This window comes from Catharus ustulatus, chromosome 17 (assembly GCF_009819885.2).
Source record: "Catharus ustulatus isolate bCatUst1 chromosome 17, bCatUst1.pri.v2, whole genome shotgun sequence".
Lineage (NCBI taxonomy): Eukaryota > Metazoa > Chordata > Aves > Passeriformes > Turdidae > Catharus > Catharus ustulatus.
This window is the reverse complement of record NC_046237.1, coordinates 15,552,890-15,578,641: the sequence shown is the minus strand read 5'-3', so window position 1 is coordinate 15,578,641 and position 25,752 is coordinate 15,552,890. Positions and strand designations below refer to the sequence as shown.

The 25,752-nt window shown below is 56.9% G+C and overlaps 1 protein-coding gene across 1 annotated transcript; it reads right to left on the bottom strand.

Annotated features, from left to right (window-relative positions):
- Positions 1 to 3,404: 3,404 nt before the first annotated feature.
- On the bottom strand, positions 3,405 to 6,622 carry LOC117004487 (zinc finger protein 239-like). The gene is given in 4 exon segments (XM_033075258.1): positions 3,405 to 3,600; positions 3,602 to 4,115; positions 4,118 to 4,372; positions 6,547 to 6,622. Coding segments are annotated over 4 exon segments (1,041 nt in total).
- Positions 6,623 to 25,752: the final 19,130 nt, after the last annotated feature.

Here is a 25,752-nt window from a genome sequence, read left to right as displayed (position 1 = left end):
CTCAGGGACACGAGCAGGGCACAGACAGAGCTCCCAGGTGCTCGGCTCTGGCAGGGGTTTGTGATGCCCCAGGTGGGGCTGTGGCACAGTGGCACCTCTGGGGCTGTGTTCTGGAGCCACAGAGCAGCTGTGATGTCAGAAAGGGGCTGTGTGACAGCACAGAGTGGGTTGTGTGAGGTCACAGATGGGGCTGTGACATCACAGTTTGTTGTGTGAGGTCATTGAGCGACTGTGGCATCATAGAGGGGACTGTGGGACATCACAGAACAGGCTGTGACACCATGGCATGGCGGTGTGACATCATAGAGTGGGCTGTGAGATCAAAGTGTGTGCTGTGACATTGCAGAGTGACAGTATGACATCACAGAGAGGGTTGTATGACATCGCTGAGGGGGGTGTGACATTACAAGGCAGTGTAATGTGACATCATAAAGTAGGGCATGAGGCCATAGAGCAGACTCTGCCATCATAGAGAGCTGATGTGAAACATTGACTGTAAGCTGTGTAACATCTTAGAGCAGGCTGTGACATCAGCAGAACAGACTGTGACACCACAGACAGGGTGACATCCCAGAGTTTGGTCTGTGACATCACAAGGGCACTGCGTGACATCCCAGATTGGGCAGTGACATCACAAGGGCTGAGTGAGATCACATGGGCTATGTGACATCACAGGGGCAGTGTGACATCACAATGGCTGTGTGACATCGCAGGGGCAGTGTGACATCACAGGGGCATTGTGACATCACAATGACTGTGTGACATCACAGGTGGCTGTGTGACACCATCCTGTTATGAACCAGGGGTTGAGAGTACTTCAAAAATCCCCAGCAAGGGATCAGCAAAAACCAGATTTAATATTAAGCAACAGCACAACAAAGTTCCTTGGTGAGAGTCACTCTGCTCCTGACTGGACACTGCAGGCACACCAAGGAAACAAAGCAACACCAAAACCAAACACAATGCAGTCAGTCAAACCAGAAATGAACTGAGAACTGTATCTGTGTGTGTGCATGACAAAAGGACAGTGAGGGCAAGGATAAAAGGAACACGGCCTAAAAGCTTAACAGAGCTCAAACTTCACAGGATTTAACTTATACCTTAACCTTCACTTACACTTTCAACTTCACCATTTAGCAACAGAACAGTATTTAACAGTATTTAACCTAAAATTACAACCTATGACTTACCGACTGAACAGAGGAGTAACATTTAACACTATTTAACTTAGCTTATAACTTATATTAAACTGAATAACTTAGCAAGAGAACAACTCTTAGCAGCATTTAACTCAGCTTATACCTCATCACTTAGCCTTACTTACAGCATGACTGATTCAGATATCCAAGGCACTCAAACCCCTCAAGAGCAGCATTTCTGCCACACACTCGTGTGTGCACACAGACAGAGTCACTGCCAGGGCCTGTGAGGAATTCCCCTGGAGGGCAGGGAAATGCTCACTCCGGATGCTTTGGCATCTCCCCAGGGGCTGAAGGGCTGAGCCTGGAAAAGTGGAGATGGGCCCAGGCTCATCCCTTGTTCAGGGATGCCCCGAGTGCAGCAAACAGCAAACGGGAGAGTTCCCGGCTCGGAGAGGCCCCGTTCACAGGGAGGTGCTGGCCCAGGAGAGCTCCAAGGGCTCCTTGTGCAGCGCTGTTTGTAGGGCCCCAAGAGAAGGGGCTTCAGTCACAGCAATGGTTCATCCTGGCTATACTTGGCATCCACAGCTTTCTTTGCAAGGGGGACAACAGGGATGTTGTGCCACTGAAGGAACAAAACCAGTTCCAGGGCTGCTCCTAAAGGAACCAGGAGCTGGTTGGGCAGCAGCAGTGCCTGGGAGCAGACAGGGTTTGTGCTGAGCTCCAGAGGAGCTGAGCCCAGGGGCTGTTGGCCAAGGCTGAGCCCAAATCAGCATTTCTCAGCTGGCAGGGAGGTCTGGAAAGGTGTGGGGGGGATAATTCATCCCCTCACTCTGGTCCCAGTCCCTCCCAGTATTTCCATGTCTGTGCTGCAAGTGCTGCTCCCAGCCCTGATCCATGGGGATGGGAATGTCCCACTCCCTTCCCAGGGCAGGGTCACACCTGGGCTGGACACCCCCTCTGCCTCCTCCCCAGATTCCCTCCTGGGGGCAGCAGGAGCTGGGGCAGGAGCCCTGAGGGGAGGAAAAAGGGGGTGACACTGGGATGGGGGGGTCACACACGCTCAGGGGGGACACACACAGCCCCTGGGGACGCCCTTTCACCTTCTCCCACAGCTCCAGGAGGATGAACCCCAACATGGAGCCCCCAAACGCCAGCAGCATCTTGAGGCGTGGGGTCAGGTGGAAGCATTGGGAGACTGGGGGGGTCATGACAGCCCCAAAACCCCATCCCAGCCCCACAGGCACTCCCAGATCTCTCAAACCACCCCACAGTCCCCAGCCATGACAAACCCTCAACAACTCCCTGCAGCATAAATGGCCCCCCAAAACCACCAAAACCTCCTTCCCATCTCCCCCACGACCCACCCAAATTCTCTCCAAGTCACACAACCATTCCAAGACCTCAAAACTCTCTCACAACTCCCCCAGAAGGCCCCCAAGCACCACAAATGGCCCCAAGAGCCACAGAAGCTTCTCCCAATCCCCCAGGATCCCTCAAAACCCCTCCCAACCCCGATGGCCTGGGACCAGGACGGGGCTGCAGATTGACACTGGGACCTCCGAGTTCACTCCAGGGAGTTTTGGGTGCAACCCTGAATGAAACAGGGAGGGAGCCCTGGGTGGGGCGGGACAGCCTCGGTTCACATCGCTGAGGAGCAGCCATCGGGCTCCATGTGGTCCCAGTCTGTACAATCCCAGTCCATGTGATCCCAGTTTGTACAATCCCAGTCTACATGGCCCTGATCCATCTGGTCCCAGTCTGTGCAGTCCCAGTCTGGAGGATCCCAGTGACGGGATCCCAGCCCCCATGATCCCAGTCTGCATGGTCCTGCAGGGCTCACACTGCCAGGCTCTGGAATTCCAGTTCCCAGCAAGGAAAAGATATTCTCCTTCCAACCCCTTCTCACCCTGGTAGCTTTGGAATCCAGTAAGGTTCTTGTGGGATTGAGTTGTTTTCAGGAGGGAATAAGGTTCTTGGAGGTGGGATTGAGCCCTGTTGAGTTAAAATTGAGAATTTTTCAGTGGGATTTGAGAAGTTTTGAGGTGACAGATCGACTTCTCTTGGCTTTGGTGCACAATGAGATGGAGAAGAGACAGAAATGAAGGCCAAACCAAAAGGATAAGCAGCCAGGTGTGTTCCCAATATGGATCCCAGGGAATGTGGGTCACCAGGGCTCTGCCCAATGTGGGTCCTGCAGTGGGGGATGGAGTCGGAGCAATGCACGAAGCTCTTCCCGCACTCGGGGCACTCGCAGGGCTTCCCTTACCGGCGCCTCCGTTGGTGTTGGGTCGAGTTTGATCTCTGCCTGAAACTCTTCCCACTTTTGGAACACTTGTACGGCCTTTCCCCAGTGTGGATGCGCCGGTGGGTAATGACGTGCGAGTTGGGCCTGAATCCCTTCCCGCAGTCAGGACACTCGTAGGGCCTCTCCTCCATGTGTGTCTGGTAGTGCATTAGAACACTCGAAGGGGGTCTCCCCAGTATGGATCCTTTGGTGGTGGATTAGGTGGGAATGCTGCCTGAAGCCCTTCCCACAGTCCCCACTCTCGTACGGCCTTTCCCCAGTGTGGATGTTCTGGTGATGGATCAGTGTGGAGCGCTCAATGAAGCCCTTCCCACACTCCTCACACCTGTAGGGCCTCTCCCCAGTGTGGGTCCTCTGGTGACTGATCAAGTTGGAACTCCGGCTGAATCTCATCCCACACTCCTCACACTCGTGGGGCTTTTCCCCAGTGTAGATGCGCTGGTGGATGATGAGAGTGGAGTTGTACCTGAAGCCCTTCCTGCAGTTGTGGCAGCAGAAGGGCCTCTTCTCTGTGTGCGTGCGCTGGTGCTGGAACAGATGGCTGCTGGTCTGAAACCTCTTCCCACACTCCCCACACTCATAGGGCCTCTCCCCAGTGTGGATCCTCTGGTGGCGGATCAGCCTGGATCTCCATCTGAAGCTCATCCCACACTCCGAGCACTTGTGGGGTTCTCCCCATCACGAAACTGCTCATGGACCACCAGGTCCAAGCTTTGGCTCCATCTCCAGCCGCCTGCCCGGCCCAGGCTGGGTCTTTCCTCCTCAGATCCCCGTGATCTGCATTTGCAGCCCCTCCTTGTGTGGGATCTCCGTGGTTTTTCCTCCCTGTTGGATTCCTGCCCCATGGAGCCGCTGCAAATGGCCTCTTCCACGAGGTTCTGCTGCGGGGATTTGTCCTCCCTGGTCTCTGTGCTCAGCTCCTTGTCTGTGGGAGGAAGGACAAGGAGAGGATGGGATTTGCCTCTGTGCCAGAGGGAAGGGCAAGGAGATCCCCCTAGTGTGTCCCCTGCAGGACGGGGTCGGCAGCAGAATTGTCCTGCAGCCAGGGGCCGTGCTGGGCTGGGACATGGAGCAGGACATAGGGGGAAAGGGGCAGGGACTTCCTCCTCACCTGCCTGGGGCTCCTGGGCCATCTTCCTCTTCCTCGCAGCCTCCTCCTCCTGCATTGGGCCGGGCCTTGGGAATGGGAAATCCTGGTTTGGGGAAAACCAAGGAATGAGCATGTTGTCTTGGGGGTTCCTCCTGCCCACGTCCTTCTCTAGAGCTCCGCAGGCATCTGGGGTCCATCCAAACCTCCCAAACACCAACATTCAGCCCTGAAAATGCCTCCCAGCAGTTCCTGGGAATGGTCCCTCCCCTGTGGTGTTCGGGCGTTCCCCCTGTCCCAGCTGTCGGGGGTCACACTTGTATTGGAGGTCCCCCATCTACGCGGTGCCCACCCTCCCCAGGCTGCTGGGAGTCCCAGGAAAGAAAAAAGCTGCCCCCTCTTCATCTCCCCATTTAGGGATGCTGGAGGATTTTGGGGTCCCAGGGTCCCTTCTTGCATTATTCTCCGCTTTGGGTTGCAGGGGGTCAATGGAGTTCCCCCTGCTCCTCTCCAGGCTGTTGAGGGTCCCGGCAATGGTGGCACTGGCCCCTCTCTGGGCTCCCCACTTTGGGGTCCTGGGAGACACAGGGCTCTGCTCCTCCACACTCCCGGGGCTCCTGATGTCCTGCTATTGCCCCTCTCCAGTCTCCCCACTCTGGGGTCTCGAGGTTCCCCCCTCTGGCTCTCCCTCGGTGTCCCGCAGCCCCTGGCTCTGGGCTGGAGGTGGCCGTGCCTGACTGGCCCAGACCCAACCCCTGCTGTGGGGAGACCCCACATCCCCCTGCTCTCTGCCAGGGCTCTGCTGGCACAGCCACCAGGACACCCCAAAAACACCTCCTGGGGAACCCTCCAATGTACCCCCAAGGGGCATTTTCCACTCAGTTCTTGAGTTCTGCATTTTCCAAACATCCCTTCAAAAAAAGCCCAACCCAAGGACCCCCTGGGATATCTGGGCCGAGTTCCCCCTTCCCGCTCACCTGTGGGGGCGATGCTCCCATGGGTGGGGGACTCATGAATTCAGGGGGTGCTCGAGCTCGCTCCTCCTTCTCTTGATTCTCCTTTGTCTTTCCTCTTCCTTCCCTCCTCCTCCTCCCTAGCTCCCCCTCCTTCATCCCTCCTCTCCCATCCCTCCTCCTCCTCCCCCAGCAGCAGCAACACCCTTGGTGCCCCGTTCCCAAAGCCCTTGCAGCCCGCGGGAGGAGTGGGGATGGAGCCAGGACAGCTCAGGATGGGCAGTGTGGGGCTCTCGGCTGCTCCCACCCGCTGGGGCCAGGGGGAACCTTACTGGGCACACTGGGAGTGACTGGAAAGGACTGCGAGCATGCTGAGGGCAATTGGAATATACTGGGAGTGTACGGGACCTTACTGGAGTGCCTGGAACCACACTGGGAAAAACCAGGACCATGCTGGGGAGAACTGGGAGTCAGTGGGAGCTACTGCCCTGTAGTGGTGGGAACTGGGCATGACTGGGCCCATGCTGGGAGGGACTGGGATCATCTATGGAGGGACTGGGACTATGCTAAGAGCAACTTCTTTCTCTGGTTTATAGAGTGTTTTTCTGCGCTTCACCACGACCCCTCCCCAGACTCTCCCTGGCCCCCACCACCCAAGACCCCTCCCCAAGGCCCTCATGACCCCACTGAAGAATCCTCCTCAAAGCCCCTCCAGAACACCCCCACCCCCTGCCAAAACCCCCCAAGGATCCTCCGAGACCCCTCTCCAAAACCCCCCAGACCCCTCCCCAGACCCCACCAAGACCCTCTCAGGACCCTCCAGACCCCTCCCAAAACCTTCCCCAGGACCCAACGAAGACCCCCACACCCCTCCCCAAGCCCCAGCCCAAACCCTCTGAGGACTCCCTCCAAGACCCCCCTCAATTCCCCTCCCCAAGGCCTCCCAGACCCCTCAACCTCCCCCCTCCCCCACCTGTCCCTGCGCCGCCTCAGCAGCTCCCGGAGCTCCCCGTCCTCTCCCAGCGCCTGCCCCGCTCTCTGCAGCGCCTCCCTCAGTACCCGCCTGAGCCCGGGGGGGTTCCCGGGGGTCCCGAGAATCCTGGGGGAGCACGCGGGGAGGAGGCGCCCGCTCCATGCCCGGCCCTGGGGTCAGAGGGCGCCACTTCTGCCAGCCTCTGATTGGCTGCAGTGCTGTGTGGAAGGCGGGCGTTACTGAGGGGAGCCGCGTGCTGATTGGTTGGTGTGGAAAGTAGCAGCACAATGATTGGTTGGTTTTGGGAGCGACGGGCTGCTATTGGCTGGGAGGGACCCGCGCACGCGGTGGAGGCGGCAGGGTGTGACAGTAGAGTGACTGAGGGGCGAAGTGAGGTAGGGTTGGGGGGAATCTGAGGAGAATTGAGGGATTTGAGGGGAATTGAGGGTTCTGAGAGGCAGTTGGGGCGGTTGAAGAGGGAACTATGGTGGGTCCGAGGGGAAATGGGGGAGTTTAGGGCAGCTCTGAGGGGAATTAAGGAGTTTGAGGTGTGTTTGAGGAGGCTGAGCAGGGAGCTGAGGTGGGGCCGGGGAAAATGGGGGGTTTAGGGAGAGATTTGAGGGGAATTGAGGGGTCTGAGGTGGGTGCGGGATGGATTTGGGGGTGTTGAGTGATGTTTGAGGGGGAATTGGGAGGGTTTTGAGGTGGGTATGAGGGGAATTGAGTGGTCTGAGGTGGGTCCAGGGTGGATCTGTGGGGAACTGGGGCAGTTTGAGGGGGTTTTGTGGGGGATGTGGGGGGAAATGGGGGGGTCTGAGATGAGGGGTCTGGGGGGGCTTAAGGACATTTTAGGGGCTCAGAGAGGAACTTTGGGGGGGCTTTGGAGGGAACTAGGGGTAAATGGGGAATGGAAAAGGGGGCTCTGAGGTGGGTCTGATGAGACATGGGAGTTTAGGGAGGTTTGGGAGGTTTTGGGGGGGATTGAGGGGAAATGGGGGGTCTGAGGTGGACTTTGGGGTCTGGAGAGTTTTTAGGAGGGATCTGAGGAGATTATGGGGGTTGTGAGAGGAACCGGGGGGGCTCTGGAGTATTCTGAAGTGTGTCTGGGGGATTTGGGGGAGTCTGAGTGGGTTTGGGGGGGTCTCAGGTGGTTCTGAGAAGATTTTGGGGGGTCTCAGGTGGGTCTGGGTTAAATTTTGGGGGGAACTGGGAGGAGTCTGAGGGTATTTGGGAGGGTTTAGGTGGGTCTGGGGTGGATTTGAAGGTGCCAGGGGGTAAAGGGGTCCCAGCCCCCCCTAACCCCCCCATCCCCACAGAGGGTCCCAGCCATGGTGGTGCAGGACCCCCACCCCAAGCACAGCATCGACATCAACAACCCCAACAAGAAGATAAAGGTCAGTGAGGGGGGCTGGGGGTCTGTCCCCACTGTCGCCTTCCTTGTCCCTGTCACCTGTCCTTGTCCCTGTCACCTGTCCTTGTCCCTGTCCCCACTGTCACCCGTCCTTGTCACTGTCCCCAGAGCTGTCCCTGTGCCCTCACCTTGTCCCCATTGTTTCCTTGTCCCTGTCATTGTCCCGTGTGTCCCCAGAGCCAGAGCAGTCCCTGTGGCCATTCCCACCTTGTCTCCATTGTGACCTGTCCCCAATGTCCCTGTGCTCTCTCCAATGTCCCCATTGTCTCTGTGCTGTCCCCAGTGTCACCAAGCTGTCCCCAGAGCTGAAGAGGTCCCTCTGTGTCCCCAATGTCACCTGTCCCCACTGTCCCTGTGCTGTCCCCACTGTCACCGCGCTGTCCCTGTGCTGTCCCCAATGTCACCGTGCTGTCCCTGTGCCCCCAGAGCTGAAGAGGTCCCTCTGTGTCCCCAATGTCCCTGCGCTGTCCCTCTGTGTTCCCAATGTCCCTGTGCTGTCCCTGTGCTGTCCCTGTGCTGTCCCCTGTGTCACCATGCTGTCCCTGGCTGTCCCCAATGTCACCGTGCTGTCCCTGTTCCCCCAGAGCTGAAGAAGTCCCTCTGAGACAGAATCTGGAGCAAAATACCAGGGATTGGGGAAAAAAATCCCCAAAATTTGGAGAAAAAACCCTGAAATTTTGGAAAACCCCCTGAATTCCTGAGGAAAAAACCCAAAATCCCCTGGGATCACTCTCAAATGAAACTGGGAATAATCCCATAGCTTCCTCTTCTAGAACAAGTCCATGGTGAGACACAAATTTTGGCAAAAATACCAGAATTTGGGGGGAAAATCTGAAATTTTGTAGAAAAATTCCAAAATTATGAGGAAAATCCTGAATTCTTGAGAAAAAACCCAAAATGCAGCCTCAAATATCCCCCAAATCCAACCAGGAACAACCTAAAGGTTCCCCTTCTATGATGAGCCCATGGTGAGTGAAAAATTCTGGAGAAAAATACGGGAATTTTGGGGAAAAAAATCCCCAAATTTGGGGGAAAAAACCTGAATTCCTGAGGAAAAAACCCAAAATCCGGCTGGAAATCCACCCAAAATGCCCTGGGGTCCCTCTCAAATTAAACTGGGAACAACCCCAAGGCTTCCCCTTTACAACAAGCCCATGGTGAGACACAAATTTGGATGAAAATACCAGGATTTTGGAAAAAAACCCAGGAATTTTGGGGAAAAAATCCCAAAAAAAAAATTTTGCGGAAAAAAACCCCAAAATGTGTGGACACTGGTGAAGGCTCCGGGGAAGTTCCAGCTCGGACTTTCCCAGGCTGGAAGCTTTCTCAAAGATAAACAAGAAGTGAAAGATTTAATCATAAAGATCATAAAGATGAACATAATAAAGTGCTCTGTTTCCCCCAGAGGAAGGCGGTGCTGCTGCTGATCAGCTGTTCCTGCTCTTACAGTGACAGCTCCCAGGGGTTTTTGGGGTTCCCCGGGGTTTTTTGGGGTTCCCCAGGGGTTTTGGGGGTTTTTGCCAGCATTGTACCCAGGCTCTCTGCAGACATTGCCCCTAGAGCTGCCCCCACCCCAAATAAATCCCAAATCAACCCCAAATGAACCCCGCTGTACCTCCTAGGGTTGGAGTGGTTTTGGGGGGTAATTGGGGCCTGGAGGATTTGACCTCAAAGTTTGGGGATGGGAGAGGTTTGGTCCTAAAGTTGGGGATTTGAGGGTTTTGAGGACAGAATTTGGGATTTGGGGGATGTTTGACAACCCAAGGTTTGGGATTTGGGGGGTTTGACCAGAGAATTTAGGTTTATGGGGTTTTTGACCCCAGAATTTGGGATTTGGAGAACTTTGACACCCCAGGGTTTGGGATCATGGGGGCTGTGATCCCATGGACTGGGATCCTCCAGACTGCGATTGCATGGACTGGGACCAGATGGATCAGGACCCTGCAGACTGGGATGGTACAAACTGGGATCATACAGACTAGGATGATACAAACTGGGATCCCATAGACCGGGATTGTACAAACTGGGATCACACAGACTGTGATTGTACAAACTGGGATCACACAGACTGGGATTGTACAAACTGAGATTGTACAAACTGGGATCACATGGAGCCCGATGGCTGCACCAGAACGATGCGAGCTGAGGCCGTCCCGCCCCACCCAGGGGTCCCTCCCAGTCCTGCCCAGTCCCGTGTGGGGGCGCAGCCAAAACTCCCTGGAGTGAACGTGGAGGCCCCAGAGCGCTCCCTGTGTCAGTCTCTGTCCTGGTCCCGGTCTCAGTCTCGGTCTTGGAGCAGTCCTGGAGTGCTCCTGGTGCTGATTCCTGTCCCGCTCTGAATCTCGATCCCAGAGCGGTTCTGGTCTCGCTCTCATTCTCGGTCCTATAGCAGTGCCAGTCTCGGTGCCAGTGACGGTTCTGGTTTCAGTCTTGGTCTTGGTCTTGGTCTCAGTCTCGGAGCAGTTCCAGTCCCTGTGCTGGTACCGGTGCTGCTGTTGATCCTGGAGTGCTCCCAGTGCCAATCTCAGTCTCAGTTCTGGTGCTGGTGCCAGTCTTGGTGCTGGTTCCGGTGTCGCTCTCAGTCTCAGTCTCAGTCCCAGTCTCAGAGCAGTCCTGGAGCTCTCCTGGTGCCAGTCACAGTGTTGGTGCTGGTCTCAGTGTCAGTGCTGGTCCCAGTGCCAATTCTGGGGCTGGTTTTGGTCTCGGTCCCAGTCCTAGTTCCAGTTCTGGAGCAGTTCAGGTCTCCGTTCTGGTGTCTGTTCTGTTCCCAATCTTGGTCTCTGTCTCCATTCAGATTTCCATCTCAGTCTCAGTGCTGTTGCCGGTTCTGGTGCTGGTTTTGGTCTCGGTCCCAAAGCCTTTAGGTGTGTTTGGGTGATTTCAGGCCAAACTGGGCAGTTTTATGCTGCATTTTAGGTCCCTTCAGATGATTTTAAGGCTATATGGGAGGACCTTATGCCTGCATTGATGATTTAGGCCCATTTGGGTAATTGTAGGTCGAACCAAACCCTTTTAGGGTGATTTTAGGTCTCATTGGATGGGTTCCAGGGTCATTTGGCTGTGTTTAGATCCCTTTGGGGGATTTTAGGCAGAACCAGGAACTTTCAGGGTAGATTTTACATCAATTTGGGAGATTGATGTGTCATTCTGGACAATTACATGCAGGTTTTTAAAACAGTTTGGGTGATTTTCGAACCTTTAATTGGATTGTAACAACATTTGGCTACTGTTAGACCAAACCCTGTGGGCAGAGAGTAGATTTTAGGGCCTTTGGCTGATGTTAGGTAAAACCAAATTGGTATTAAGGTGGATTTTAGGCCCCTTTAGACAATCTTAGGCCCATTGGGATGATTTTTAGACCCCTTTGTATGGATTTGAGGCCCCTTTGGCAAGTTTTATGCCAAACTTGGTGGATTTAGGCTGCATTTGAGGCCCTTTTCTGGTGATTTTAGGCCAAACCAGAGCATTGGAGCTGATCCTTTCCCCTCACACTTCCCGCCTTTGCCTTGACCCCGCCCCTTCCCCTCACAGTTCGGGTTGGGAGCAGGCGAGGAGGAGGAGGGAGGGAGGAAGAGCCGGAACAGAGCAGGAGTGAATCCAGTGTTCCATCCCGGAGCTCCCTGAACTCGCAGCCCCCCGGGACCATCGCCCCCCATCCCGCAGGTGCCCGGGGAGAGGAAGCTCGCCCCAAATATCCCGGGGGTGTCCCTGGGTTTGGGGTTTTTGGGGGGGATGTTTGGCTCCTGCAGGGCTCCGGAGCCGCAGATGGCCCTTGGGGGACATTGAGGGGTCCCCGGGGGGTGTTTTTGGGGTCCCGGTGGGTGCGGGCAGAGCCCCGGCGCGGGGTGGGGGGATGCGGGTCCCCCCGCAGTGGGGGTTGGGCTGCCCGGGCCGGGCCCTGCGAGCTCTGCCAGGGCCACAGGGGGATCAGCGGGGGGACACCGGTTTGGGGGAGCCCCAGGAGAGGCGCGGCTTCCTTGAGCGGGAGCCCAGAGACAGAAGAACCCCAGAAGGGCAAAGCGGAGGGTGCTGGGGCTGGAGGGGCGGTATGGCCGGGAAAGGGGTTCGGGGCTCCCGGGGCCGGCACTGGCTGCTCCCAGTCTGAGCCCAGGTGCTCCCCCCGGGTGGTTCCAGTTTCCTCGGCACTCTCAGGCATTCCCTGTTATGATGGAATTTGCCCCAGCATGGTCCCAGTTTGTCCCACCGTGACCTAAACTACGAGAAAAATAAAAACCCTCCCACAACAATTTTAAATTTAGAAACTCAAGGCATTACTTTATTATCTGGGCAGGGTGTTGTGGCCAGGATATACCACAGAAATCATCTCATCTACACATAACCCGTGTGTGCAGAGAGAATCATTACATGACACTCCGTTTTCAGGAAATTTTCCTGATCTTTTATACAGTCAGAAATGAATTGTTTCAGTGTTCATTAGTCTCAAGTTGCAAATATTCATTTCCTAGTACTTGGTCTCCTTTTGGATCCGGATTTCTTCCCTTCTGATGTTAATTAGATCTTCCTTCCCTCATTTCCTTATCAGTCTTTTCCCAGGAGATGTCTGCAGCTGTGCCAGAGGCAGAGTCTGGGGTAGCTGTTCCTGGGTGGCCACTGATGTTCTGTTAATGGCCACTGCTGGCCCTTGATCTTTGGGGCTGCTCCCAGTCTGGTGATGTGTTGAGCTCATCCGACCCCAGCTGGTGCAGCAATGCCCTGGAAAGAAACTTAAAAGTCTTTTAGGGCAAAGGCAAACAAAACCCCTTGATTAAAGTTACAGAAAGGTTTTTAAATGGATACATTTTCCAACACCACTTTTGTCCAGTGTGTTCCCAGTTCTCCCAGTTGCCCCTAGCACATTCCCAGTCACTCCCAGTATTATCCCAGTACAAGTCCAGTATGATGCCAGTCTCTACCAGCAGGGCCCCAGTCACTCACACTTGTCCCCAGTTGCCCCAGCATGGTTCCAGTCATGCCCCCAGCTCATTTCCAGTCTCTCCCAGTTAGGTCCCAGTCACCACCCCTGTGGTCCCAGACACTCCCAGTATATCCCAGTTGTCCCAAACAATCTCGTAGTCATTCCCAGGCACTCCCAGTTACTTCAGCATGGTTCACTTGCCCCCAGTTTTATCTCAGTTGCGCCTACAACAGTCCCAGTGCCTCTCAGCATTGTTTTGGGGATTTTTGGGTGGGGAGGGGAATATTGGGAGAATGCAGAACTCCAAAGCTGAGCAGAAAATGCCCTTTGGGGGGACATTGGGGGGTCCCGGTGGTGGCTGCCAGCAGAGGCAGCGAGGAGGAGCAGAGCCCTGTGACCCCAGAACCCCAAACTGGGGAGCCCAGAGAGGGGGGAGCGCCGCCATTGGCGGGACCCTCAACAGCCTGGAGAGGGGCAGGGGGGATTCCCCCGAACTCCACAGGGGAGGGACCATTCCCAGGAACTGCTGGGAGGCATTTTCAGGGTTGAATGTTGGTGTTTGGGAGGTTTGGATGGACACCAGAGCTCTAGAGATAGACTTGGGCAGGAGGAACCCCCAAGACAACGCGCTCATTCCTTGGTTTTCCCCAAACAAGGATTTCCATTCCCAAGGCTCGGCCCAATGCAGGAGGAGGAGGCTGCGAGGAAGAGGAAGATGGCCCAGGAGCCCCAGGCAGGTGAGGAGGAAGTCCCTGTCCCTTTCCCCCTCTGTCTTGCTCCACGTCCCAGCCCAGCACGGCCCCTGGCTGCAGGACAATTCTGCTGCCGACCCCGTCCTGCCGGGGACGCACTGGGGGGATCTCCTTGCCCTTCCCTCTGGCACAGAGGCAAATCCCATCCTCTCTTTGTCCTTCCTCCCACAGACAAGGAGCTGAGCACAGAGATCAGGGAGGACAAATCCCCGCAGCAGAACCTCGTGGAAGAGGCCGTTTGCAGCGGCTCCATGGGGCAGGAATCCAACAGGGAGGAAAAACCACGGAGATCCCACACAAGGAGGGGCTGCAAATGCAGATCACGGGGATCTGAGGAGGAAAGACCCAGCCTGGGCTGGGCAGGAGGCCGGAGATGGAGCCAGAGCTTGGACCTGGTGGGCCATGAGCAGCTTCGTGATGGGGAGAAGCCCCACAAGTGCTCGGAGTGTGGGATGAGCTTCAGATGGAGATCCAGGCTGATCCGCCACCAGAGGATCCACACTGGGGAGAGGCCCTATGAGTGTGGGGAGTGTGGGAAGGGGTTTCATACCAGTGGCAATCTGCTCCTGCACGAGCGTACGCGCACAGAGAAGAGGCCCTTCCGCTGCCCCGACTGCAGGAAGGGCTTCAGGCACAACTCTGACCTCATCAAATACCGGCGCACCCACACTGGGGAAAAGCCCCAAGAGTGTGAGGAGTGTGGGAAGAGCTTCAGGCAGAGCTCCCATCTGATCAGCCACCAGAGGACCCACACTGGGGAGAGGCCCTACAGGTGTGAGGAGTGTGGGAAGGGCTTCATTGAGCGCTCCACACTGATCCATCACCAGAACATCCACACTGGGGAAAGGCCGTACGAGAGTGGGGACTGTGGGAAGGGCTTCAGGTACCATTCCAACCTAATCTACCACCAAAGGATCCATACTGGGGAGACCCCCTTCGAGTGTTCTAAGTGTGGGAAGAGGTTTACCAGCAGCTCTGAGCTCATCCAGCACTACCAGACACACACGGAGGAGAGGCCCTACGAGTGTCCTGACTGCGGGAAGGGATTCAGGCCCAACTCGCACCTCACCAGACACCGGCGCATCCACACTGGGGAAAGGCCGTACAAGTGTTCCAAAAGTGGGAAGAGTTTCAGGCAGAGATCAAACTCGACCCAACACCAACGGAGGCGCCGGTAAGGGAAGCCCTGCGAGTGCCCCGAGTGCGGGAAGAGCTTCGTGCATTGCTCCGACTCCATCCCCCACTGCAGGACCCACATTGGGCAGAGCCCTGGTGACCCACATTCCCTGGGATCCATGTTAGGAACACACCTGGCTGCTTATCTTTTTGGTTTGGCCTTAGTTTCTGTCTCTTCTCCATCTCTTTGTGCACCAAAGCCAAGAGGAATTGATCTGTCACCTCAAAACTTCTCAAATCCCACTGAAAAATTCTCAATTTTAACTCAACAGGGCTCAATCCCACCTCCAAGAACCTTATTCCCTCCTGAAAACAACTCAATCCCACAAGAACCTTACTGGATTCCAAAGCTACCAGGGTGAGAAGGGGTTGGAAGGAGAATATCTTTTCCTTGCTGGGAACTGGAATTTCAGAGCCTGGCAGTGTGAGCCCTGCAGGACCATGCAGACTGGGATCATGGGGGCTGGGATCCCGTCACTGGGATCCTCCAGACTGGGGCTGCACAGACTGGGACCAGATGGATCAGGGCCATGCAGACTGGGATTGCCCAAGCTGGGTTCACATGGACTGGGATTGTACAAACTGGGATCACATGGAGCCCAAAGGCTGCTCCTCAACAATGTGAACCGAGACCGTCCCGCCCCACGCAGGGGTCCCTCCCTGTTTCATTCAGGGTTGCACCCAAAACTCCCTGGAGTGAACTCGGAGGTCCAAGTGTCAATCCCCAACCAGGTCCTGGTCCCAGGCCATCGGGGTTGGGAGGGGTTTTGAGGGATCCTGGGGGTTTGGGAGAAGCTTCTGTGGCTCTTGGGGCCATTTGTGGTGCTGGGAGGGTGTTTGGGGGCCTTCTGGGGGAGTTGTGAGAGAGTTTTGAGGTCTTGGAATGGTTGTGTGACTTGGAGAGAATTTGGGTGGGTCTCGAGGGAGATGGGAAGGAGGTTTTGGTGTTTTTTGGGGCCATTTATGCTGCAGGGGGTTGTTGAGGGTTTGTCATGGCTGGGGACTGTGGGGTGGTTTGAGAGATCTGGGAGTGCCTGTGGGGCTGGGATGGAGTTTTGGGGCTGTCATGACCCCCCCAGTCTCCCAATGCTGCCACCTGACCCCACGCCCCAAGATGCTGCTGGAGTTTGGGGGCTCCATGTTGGGGTTCATCCTCCTGGGGCTGTGGGAGAAGGTGAGGGGGGTGTCCCCAGGGGCTGTGTGTGTCCCCCCCAGAGTGTGTGTGACTGCCCCATCCCAGTGTCACCCCCTTTTCCCTCCCCTCAGGGCTCCTGCCCCAGCTCCTGCTGCCCCCAGGAGGGAATCTGGGGAGGAGGCAGAGGGGTTGTGCAGCCCAGGTGTGACCCTCCCAGGAAGGGAGTGGGACATTCCCATCCCCATGGATCAGGGCTGGGAGCAGCACTTGCAGCACGGACATGGAAATACTGGGAGGGACTGGGACCACAGTGAGGGGGTGAATTATCCCCCCCACACCTTTCCAGACCTCCCTGCCAGCTGAGAAATGCTCGTTGGGCCTCAGCCTTGGCCAACAGCCCCTGGGCTCAGCTCCTCTGGAGCTCAGCACAAACCCTGTCTGCTCCCAGGCACTGCTGCTGCCCAACCAGCTCCGGATTTCTTTAGGAGCAGCCCTGGAACTGGTTTTGTTCCCTCAGTGGCACAACATCCCTGTTGTCCCCCTTGCAAAGAAAGCTGTGGATGCCAAGTATAGCCAGGATGAACCATTGCTGTGACTGAAGCCCCTTCTCTTGGGGCCCTACAAACAGCGCTGCACAAGGAGCCCTTGGAGCTCTCCTGGGCCAGCACCTCCCTGTGAACGGGGCCTCTCCGAGCCGGGAACTCTCCCGTTTGCTGTTTGCTGCACTCGGGGCATCCCTGAACAAGGGATGAGCCTGGGCCCATCTCCACTTTTCCAGGCTCAGCCCTTCAGCCCCTGGGGAGATGCCAAAGCATCCGGAGTGAGCATTTCCCTGCCCTCCAGGGGAATTCCTCACAGGCCCTGGCAGTGACTCTGTCTGTGTGCACACACGAGTGTGTGGCAGAAATGCTGCTCTTGAGGGGTTTGAGTGCCTTGGATATCTGAATCAGTCATGCTGTAAGTAAGGCTAAGTGATGAGGTATAAGCTGAGTTAAATGCTGCTAAGAGTTGTTCTCTTGCTAAGTTATTCAGTTTAATATAAGTTATAAGCTAAGTTAAATAGTGTTAAATGTTACTCCTCTGTTCAGTCGGTAAGTCATAGGTTGTAATTTTAGGTTAAATACTGTTAAATACTGTTCTGTTGCTAAATGGTGAAGTTGAAAGTGTAAGTGAAGGTTAAGGTATAAGTTAAATCCTGTGAAGTTTGAGCTCTGTTAAGCTTTTAGGCCGTGTTCCTTTTATCCTTGCCCTCACTGTCCTTTTGTCATGCACACACACAGATACAGTTCTCAGTTCATTTCTGGTTTGACTGACTGCATTGTGTTTGGTTTTGGTGTTGCTTTGTTTCCTTGCTGTTCCTGAAGTTCCCAGTCAGGAGCAGAGTGACTCTCACCAAGGAACTTTGTTGTGCTGTTGCTTAATATTAAATCTGGTTTTTGCTGATCCCTTGCTGGGGATTTTTAAAGTGCTCTCAACCCCTCATAACAGGATGGTGTCACACAGCCACCTGTGATGTCACACAGCCATTGTGATGTCACAATGCCCCTGTGATGTCACACAGACCCTGTGATGTCACACAGCCATGTGATCTCACTCAGCCCTTGTGATGTCACTGCCCAGTCTGGGATGTCACGCAGCACTCTTGTGATGTCACAGGGCCAATTCTGGGATGTTACCCTGTCTGTGATGTCACAGTCTGTTCTGCTGATGTCACAGCCTTCTCTAAGATGTTACACAGCTTACAGTCAATGTTTCACATCAACTCTCTATGGTGGCAGAGTCTGCTCTATGGCCTCATGCCCTACTTTATGATGTCACAGGCAGCTCTGTAATGTCACACCCCCCTCAGCGATGTCATACAACCCTCTCTGTGATGTCATACTGTCACTCTGCAATGTCACAGCACACACTTTGATCTTACAGCCCACTCTGTGATGTCACACAGCCATGCCATAGTGTCACAGCCTGTTCTGTGATGTCACACAGTCCCCTCTATGATGCCACAGTCGCTCAGTGATCTCACACAACAAACTGTGATGTCACAGCCCCATCTGTGACCTCACACAACCCACTCTGTGCTGTCACACAGCCCCTTTCTGACATCACAGCTGCTCTGTGGCTCCAGAACACAGCCCCAGAGGTGCCACTGTGCCACAGCCCCACCTGGGGCATCACAAACCCCTGCCAGAGCCGAGCACCTGGGAGCTCTGTCTGTGCCCTGCTCGTGTCCCTGAGAAGTCCTGGAAGTGCCCCAGCCTCCATGAGGCACCACAGGGTCACAATGGCCCCTTGCTTCTATGAGGTCCCGCAGTGTCACCATGGTCGCTGTCAGAGGCTGGATGAGATCTGTGTCCCAGACATCTCGAGATGCTCGGAATGCCTGAGCGGGGCCAGAGATGGGTCAGGCCTTGGATTGTGGGGGCACAGAGCCCCGGGCTGGGCCCGGGGCTGGTACAGCTGTCAATCATACAGTGGGGGAAAGTGGGGGGTGGGGGGGGGGGGGTGTGTGTGATACTATCCTAGCTCTGATTGGATGAGCTGTCAATCAATCAATCACAACAGCAGCTGGTGCCTGCCATGACTCTGATTGGGCAAGCAACTGGAAGTCCCTCCCAAGGGGCGGGCCCATGAAGGCTCAGGGCGTTAAAAGCCGGAGGACGAGGTCAGTCCCTGGTCTCGATCCTGGAACCCGAGCAGTTGCTTGCCTATATCTGTGTCTGTCTTCTGTCCTTCTGGTATCCTCTATTTCTTCTAATCCTACTTAGCTGGAACAGTTTTGGGTAACTTAACCTAGAAACCTCTAACCCTGAAGATGTTAAGTGTAGTTAGTGAAGTTAATGCTATGATAAGAGTTTCTTGTTGAATTGGATGTTGTATTAAACCCTTTGCCCAAATTCCTCGATTGTCTGTGTTTTTCCAGTAAAATTTTGTGTCATTTACACCTCTTAGCTCAGTTGTTTAGAGCCTGGTGCTGGTATCACCGAGAGTTCAGTCCCTGTGTGGGCCATTCACTTCAGAGCTGGACTTGATGATACTTGTGAGTCCCGTCCCACCAAGAATATTCTTTGCATCTGTCCATGTTGACAGTATCTGGTTGGTGTTTCTCCTGTGCACCAAACTCGAGTAAAGGAACCTTTGGTTACCCCCAGCCTTTAGGTTTTCTGGGGTGTTCCAGTCCTGCAGGCTCACAATGGCCTCTTGTTTCCATGGGGCCCTGCAGTGTCACACTGGCCCTTGGCTCCATGAGCATCTGCAGTGTCACACAGGTTGGTGACATTTGTCCTTGCTGCCCCTCACATCCCACTGCCCCACTGTCCTGGGGTGATGTTACGGTGCTTGTGTCCCCAATCGTGTGTTCTGTTCAAGTGAAGGTTTGTTTTGTCTACTTGTCAGTTGGCTCCCCTCCCCCATCGTCTGTGCTTAGGAGCGGCTAGCTTTGCTGGTTCTTGCTTGCTGGCTTTGGCTGCTTTGCTGGCTTTGCTTGCTTTTGCTTTAATAAGTTAGTTTAGTTAGGCAGTCCAGTCTCTTTCCCTGGACTGTTGTTTGTTTGTTTTGTTTTGTTTTTCTTTTCTTTCTTTCTTTCCCTTTCTATATACCATCTGAACCTGTTCTGGACTGGGACCTGGGAAACACCAAGGAACACCAGGAGTCTGCAATTTGTGATCTGCAGTCATTCCCAGCGCCAGAGACTGATACCACTCGCAAGAGAGATTTTTCTGAGTTTGTCATCCTCTCACACTGGTGAAAGATTTTTTTTTTGTCATCTGGGGCTGTTCATTTTCTTTTCTTGTGTGGGGGAGTGTTTTGTTTGTTAACTAAACAGGTTTTTTCCACTTTTCCTCTGAGGAAATTCTTCCCGGACCCGGTGGTGGGAGGGAGGAGTCGTGGGGGTTTTGTTTTCTCCTTCCAGAGGTTTTCCCCAAATTTGCCCTAAGACAATCCCAAACCCCAAAAATGTTCCCAGGAGACACCAGCACCATCCCTATAGATCCCAAAACCCACAAATGTGCTCCAGGAGACACCAGCTCCATCCCTATGGATCCCAAACTCCTTTATCCCCAAGAATGTGCTCCAGGAGACACCAGCACAAGCCCCATAGATCCCAAACCCCAAAAATGTGCTCCGGGAGACACCAGCACCATTCCTATGGATCCCAAACCCCAAAAATGTGCTCCAGGAGACACCAGCACCATTCCTATGGATCCCAAACCCCAAGAATCTGTTCCAGGAGATACCAGCCAAAAGTGATTGATCCAGGTTTTCACCTGAACCAAATTCTGGGTGCAGAAGAGCTCCTGCTGCCGAGCTGAAATCTGGAATTCTGACCTGGCAGCAACCGCGGCAGCTCCAAATGGGAGGAGAAACAGCATAAACATGTGTTTGTTTAATTGATATAATCAGTGTCACCTCCACGGCTCCCACAATGGGCAGGGTGTGGGTGGCTGAGAGGCTGGACATGACCCCAGAGGTGCCCTGGGCTGACCCCCAGCCTGGGCAGCAGCTCCGAGGGGATTCTGCAGAGCTAGGACCTCACCTGGAGGATGTGGAGCTGCTGGGGCCTCTCTGGAGCCGGGCTGGGAGAGCTGGGAATGTTCACCTGGGGAAGGCAGGGATCCAGGGAGAGCTCAGAGCCCCTTCCAGGGCCTGGCGGGGCTCCAGGAGAGCTGGAGAGGGACTGGGAGCACCTGGAGCTGCTCCCAAAACCACGGTGACCCTGGCCCCTCCCCCGCCCTGCCCTCACACCTGGCCCCTCCCCCACCCTGCCCTCAAACCTGGCCCCTCCCCCACCCCAACCTCACACCTGGCCCCTCCCCCACCCAGGCGCGAGCCACGCCCCTTTTGGGATGCTCCTCCTGACCAATCAGATCGCTCCGGCCACGCCTCCTCTCTGTGAGCTCACAATGTGCCCTAGCTTGATTCTCGACTCCTATTGGCTGTGGCAAAAGGGGCGGGGCTTAGCCCGGGTATATAAAGAGGCCGGTGGGCTGCTGTGCCTCAGTTTGGGATCCGGAGCAGCAGTAGCGGCTGCAGATGGACACCCCCCAGACCAGGGCGAGAAGGGTGCCCTGGGGGCAGATCCACTCTGTGTCGTCTGCCCCGCAACAAAGGGCGCTGAGACCCCACCAGAGACTCCTCCGCTCCACGGAGACCACCCCCACCCACAACAAGGTAAGCATGAACAGAGACCACCCATGACCTGACCACCCTTTATCTCCACACAGGATGCGGATGGACACGATGGAGATACTCCCGTGGGGCACCGAGGGACACAGACGGAGCAACAACCCTGTGCGGCACCGAGGGACACGGACGGAGAACAACCCCGCGGGGCACCGAGGGACAGGGACGGAGCATCAACCCCGCGGGGCACCGAGGGACGCGGACGGAGCAACAACCCCGCGGGGCACCGAGGGACGCGGACGGAGCAACAACCCCGCGGGGCACCGAGGGACGCGGACGGAGCAACAACCCCGCGGGGCACCGAGGGACACGGACGGAGCAACAACCCCGCGGGGCACCGAGGGACGCGGACGGAGCAACAAACCCGCGGGGCACCGAGGGACGCGGACGGAGCAACAAACCCGCGGGGCACCGAGGGACAGGGACGGAGCAACAACCCCGCGGGGCACCGAGGGACGCGGACGGAGCAACAACCCCGCGGGGCACCGAGGGACAGGGACGCAGCAACAACCCCGCGGGGCACCGAGGGACGCGGACGGAGCAACAACCCCGCGGGGCACCGTGGGACGCGGACGGAGCAACAACCCCGCGGGGCACCGAGGGACAGGGACGCAGCAACAACCCCGCGGGGCACCGAGGGACGCGGACGGAGCAACAACCCCGCGGGGCACCGTGGGACGCGGACGGAGCAACAACCCTGCGGGGCACCGAGGGACAGGGACGGAGCAACAACCCCGCGGGGCACCGAGGGACAGGGACGGAGCAACAACCCGGCGGGGCACCGAGGGACGCGGACGGAGCAACAACCCGGCGGGGCACCGAGGGACAGGGACGGAGCAACAACCCCGCGGGGCACCGAGGGACGCGGACGGAGCAACAACCCCGCGGGGCACCGAGGGACGCGGACGGAGCAACAACCCCGCGGGGCACCGAGGGACGCGGACGGAGCAACAACCCCGCGGGGCACCGAGGGACGCGGACGGAGCAACAACCCCGCGGGGCACCGAGGGACAGGGACGGAGCAACAACCCCGCGGGGCACCGAGGGACAGGGACGGAGCAACAACCCCGCGGGGCACCGAGGGACGCGGACGGAGCAACAACCCCGCGGGGCACCGAGGGACAGGGACGGAGCAACAACCCCGCGGGGCACCGAGGGACGCGGACGGAGCAACAACCCCGCGGGGCACCGAGGGACGCGGACGGAGCAACAACCCCGCGGGGCACCGAGGGACAGGGACGGAGCAACAACCCCGCGGGGCACCGAGGGACGCGGACGGAGCAACAACCCCGCGGGGCACCGAGGGACGCGGACGGAGCAACAACCCCGCGGGGCACCGAGGGACGCGGACGGAGCAACAACCCCGCGGGGCACCGAGGGACGCGGACGGAGCAACAACCCCGCGGGGCACCGAGGGACGCGGACGGAGCAACAACCCCGCGGGGCACCGAGGGACGCGGACGGAGCAACAACCCCGCGGGGCACCGAGGGACAGGGACGGAGCAACAACCCCGCGGGGCACCGAGGGACAGGGACGGAGCAACAACCCCGCGGGGCACCGAGGGACGCGGACGGAGCAACAACCCCGCGGGGCACCGAGGGACATGGACGGAGCAACAACCCCGCGGGGCACCGAGGGACATGGACGGAGCAACAACCCCGCGGGGCACCGAGGGACACGGACGGAGCAACAACCCCGCGGGGCACCGAGGGACATGGACGGAGCAACAACCCCGCGGGGCACCGAGGGACGCGGACGGAGCAACAACCCCGCGGGGCACCGAGGGACGCGGACGGAGCAACAACCCCGCGGGGCACCGAGGGACGCGGACGGAGCAACAACCCCGCGGGGCACCGAGGGACGCGGACGGAGCAACAACCCCGCGGGGCACCGAGGGACGCGGACGGAGCAACAACCCCGCGGGGCACCGAGGGACGCGGACGGAGCAACAACCCCGCGGGGCACCGAGGGACGCGGACGGAGCAACAACCCCGCGGGGCACCGAGGGACGCGGACGGAGCAACAAACCCGCGGGGCACCGAGGGACGCGGACGGAGCAACAAACCCGCGGGGCACCGAGGGACGCGGACGGAGCAACAAACCCGCGGGGCACCGAGGGACGCGGACGGAGCAACAACCCCGCGGGGCACCGAGGGACAGGGACGGAGCAACAACCCCGCGGGGCACCGAGGGACGCGGACGGAGCAACAACCCCGCGGGGCACCGAGGGACAGGGACGGAGCAACAACCCCGCGGGGCACCGAGGGACAGGGACGGAGCAACAACCCCGCGGGGCACCGTGGGACGCGGACGGAACAACAACCCCGCGGGGCACCGTGGGACGCGGACGGAACAACAACCCCGCGGGGCACCGTGGGACGCGGACGGAGCAACAACCCCGCGGGGCACCGAGGGACAGGGACGGAGCAACAACCCGGCGGGGCACCGAGGGACAGGGACGGAGCAACAACCCGGCGGGGCACCGAGGGACAGGGACGGAGCAACAACCCCGCGGGGCACCGAGGGACAGGGACGGAGCAACAACGACGCGGACGGTGCATCAACCCCGCGGGGCACCGAGGGACGCGGACGGAGCAACAACCCCGTGGGGCACCGTGGGACGCGGACGGAGCAACAACCCCGCGGGGCACCGAGGGACAGGGACGGAGCAACAACCCCGCAGGGCACCGAGGGACGCGGACGGAGCAACAACCCCGGGGGGCACTGAGGGACGCGGACGGAGCAACAACCCCGCGGGGCACCGAGGGACACGGATGGAGCAACAACCCCACGGAATGATCAACTCCCCTACCATCTGCCAGATCACAGTAGACCGAGCACTAGCACCAGTCCAGCAGAGCAACCCGATCGCTACCATCATGCAGTACATGGACGACATCCTGATCGCCGCACCATCGACAAGACAAGTAGACCAGCTCGTAGGGTCCTTACAGTGGCTCTGCAATGACCTCTTGAGAGGAAAGGACCCATGGGAGCAGAAAACCCTGACGCCAGAAGCGATAAACTCGCTCAACTTCATCAAACACCAGATGTCAGTGGGCGCACTCACCAGATGGGATTCAAGTGCGGACGCGAAGCACGTCGTCGCCACGTGCCCTCACTGCCAGAAATCACCGCTGTGGTCAAGTGGCGTCAACCCCAGAGGCCTCAAAGCCTCAGAAATATGGCAGACAGACTTTACACAATGCCAGCTGTTAAAACCCCGAGTGTGGCTCGCAGTTACCGTGGACACATACAGCGGCATGATCGTGGCCATGCAGCATCCCAAGACCAATTCCAAAGCGACCATCCAACATTGGCTGACAGCCATGGCATGGCTTGAAGTCCCAAAACAAATCAAAACAGACAACGGTACAAACTTCATCTCAAAGACGGTCAAAGCATTCGTCTCGAAACGGAACATCGCCTTGGTACACGGCATCCCATACAACAGCACCAGACAAGCCATCGTTGAAAGAGCAAATCTGACTCTGAAAACTAAACTAAAAGTACTGGCAAAGACAGAAGGCTTCACCAATACCATTCCCCCGGGTGACCAGGCACGCATACTATCAACCACGCTGCTAGTGTTGAATCAATTCCCTAGGGGGGATGAATCAGACAATAGATGGAAACCACAACAGCCTGATAAGTTCCTGCAAGTTAAATACGCTCCCCACGGCTGTCGTGAACCGAAATTTGATATGGACAGATACGTTACCTTGCCTCGAGACAGGGTATGGCACACTTGCACGGGCTACACGATGACAGTTTTGCAGCCGACCCATGACAATTGGGCCACAGGCAAAGTGTGGACTGTGTACGCTCATATCACTTGCAGCGTCTGGGTGAACGTACAAATTATCAGGTTCCCACCTCCAATATCCCAATCAGTCGGACCCAACCCGGGTCTGGCAAAGAGTAGACCCAGGAAGGAAATCGCGGCTAACCGTAGCCCTAGCCGCAAAACACAGACGCCAAAATCTACCTCTTCCTCATCCGATCCTTTAGCCAAACCTACCCTTTCCAATCCATTTTTCAGTGTGTTAAATGCTACCTTTTTATCGCTAAACTGATCCAACCTGAACCTCACAGAATCATGCTGGTTATGCTATGATGCACAACCTCCTTATTACGAAGGCGTTGCCCTCGATCTCCCACTCATCTTCTCACAAAGTTAGACAACCCAAGCCAATGCAAATGGGACACCCCCCGGAGAGGTATTACCCTAAGTCAGGTTGCGGGCCAAGGCAAATGCTTTGGCAATGCAACCTTGGCAAAGCAAATGGGCGACGTCTGTCGGGAATTCGTCAAACTTAAAAGGAGGAAGTTCCAGTGGGTGATCCCAGCTGCATCGGGAATGTGGGTCTGCCATCAATCCAGGGTGAGCCCATGCGTACTCCTTGATAAATTCAATCATTCCACTGACTTTTGTGTCCAAGTTTTAATTGTCCCCAGAGTCTTGTATCTCCAGGAAGAAGAGGTGTACCGCTTTTTCGAGGAACCCGAATGGCTCCACAAGCGAGAAGTGATAACGGGCGTCACCATCACAATGCTCCTTGGTTTAGGAGCTACCGGCGCGGCCACATGCATCTCGGCCCTCGCAACACAGCACCAAGGACTGGCCCAACTACAGATGACTGTCGATGAGGACCTGCAGAGGATCCAGAATTCCATTACTGCCCTGAGAGAATCCCTTTCCTCGCTCACGGGGGTCGCCC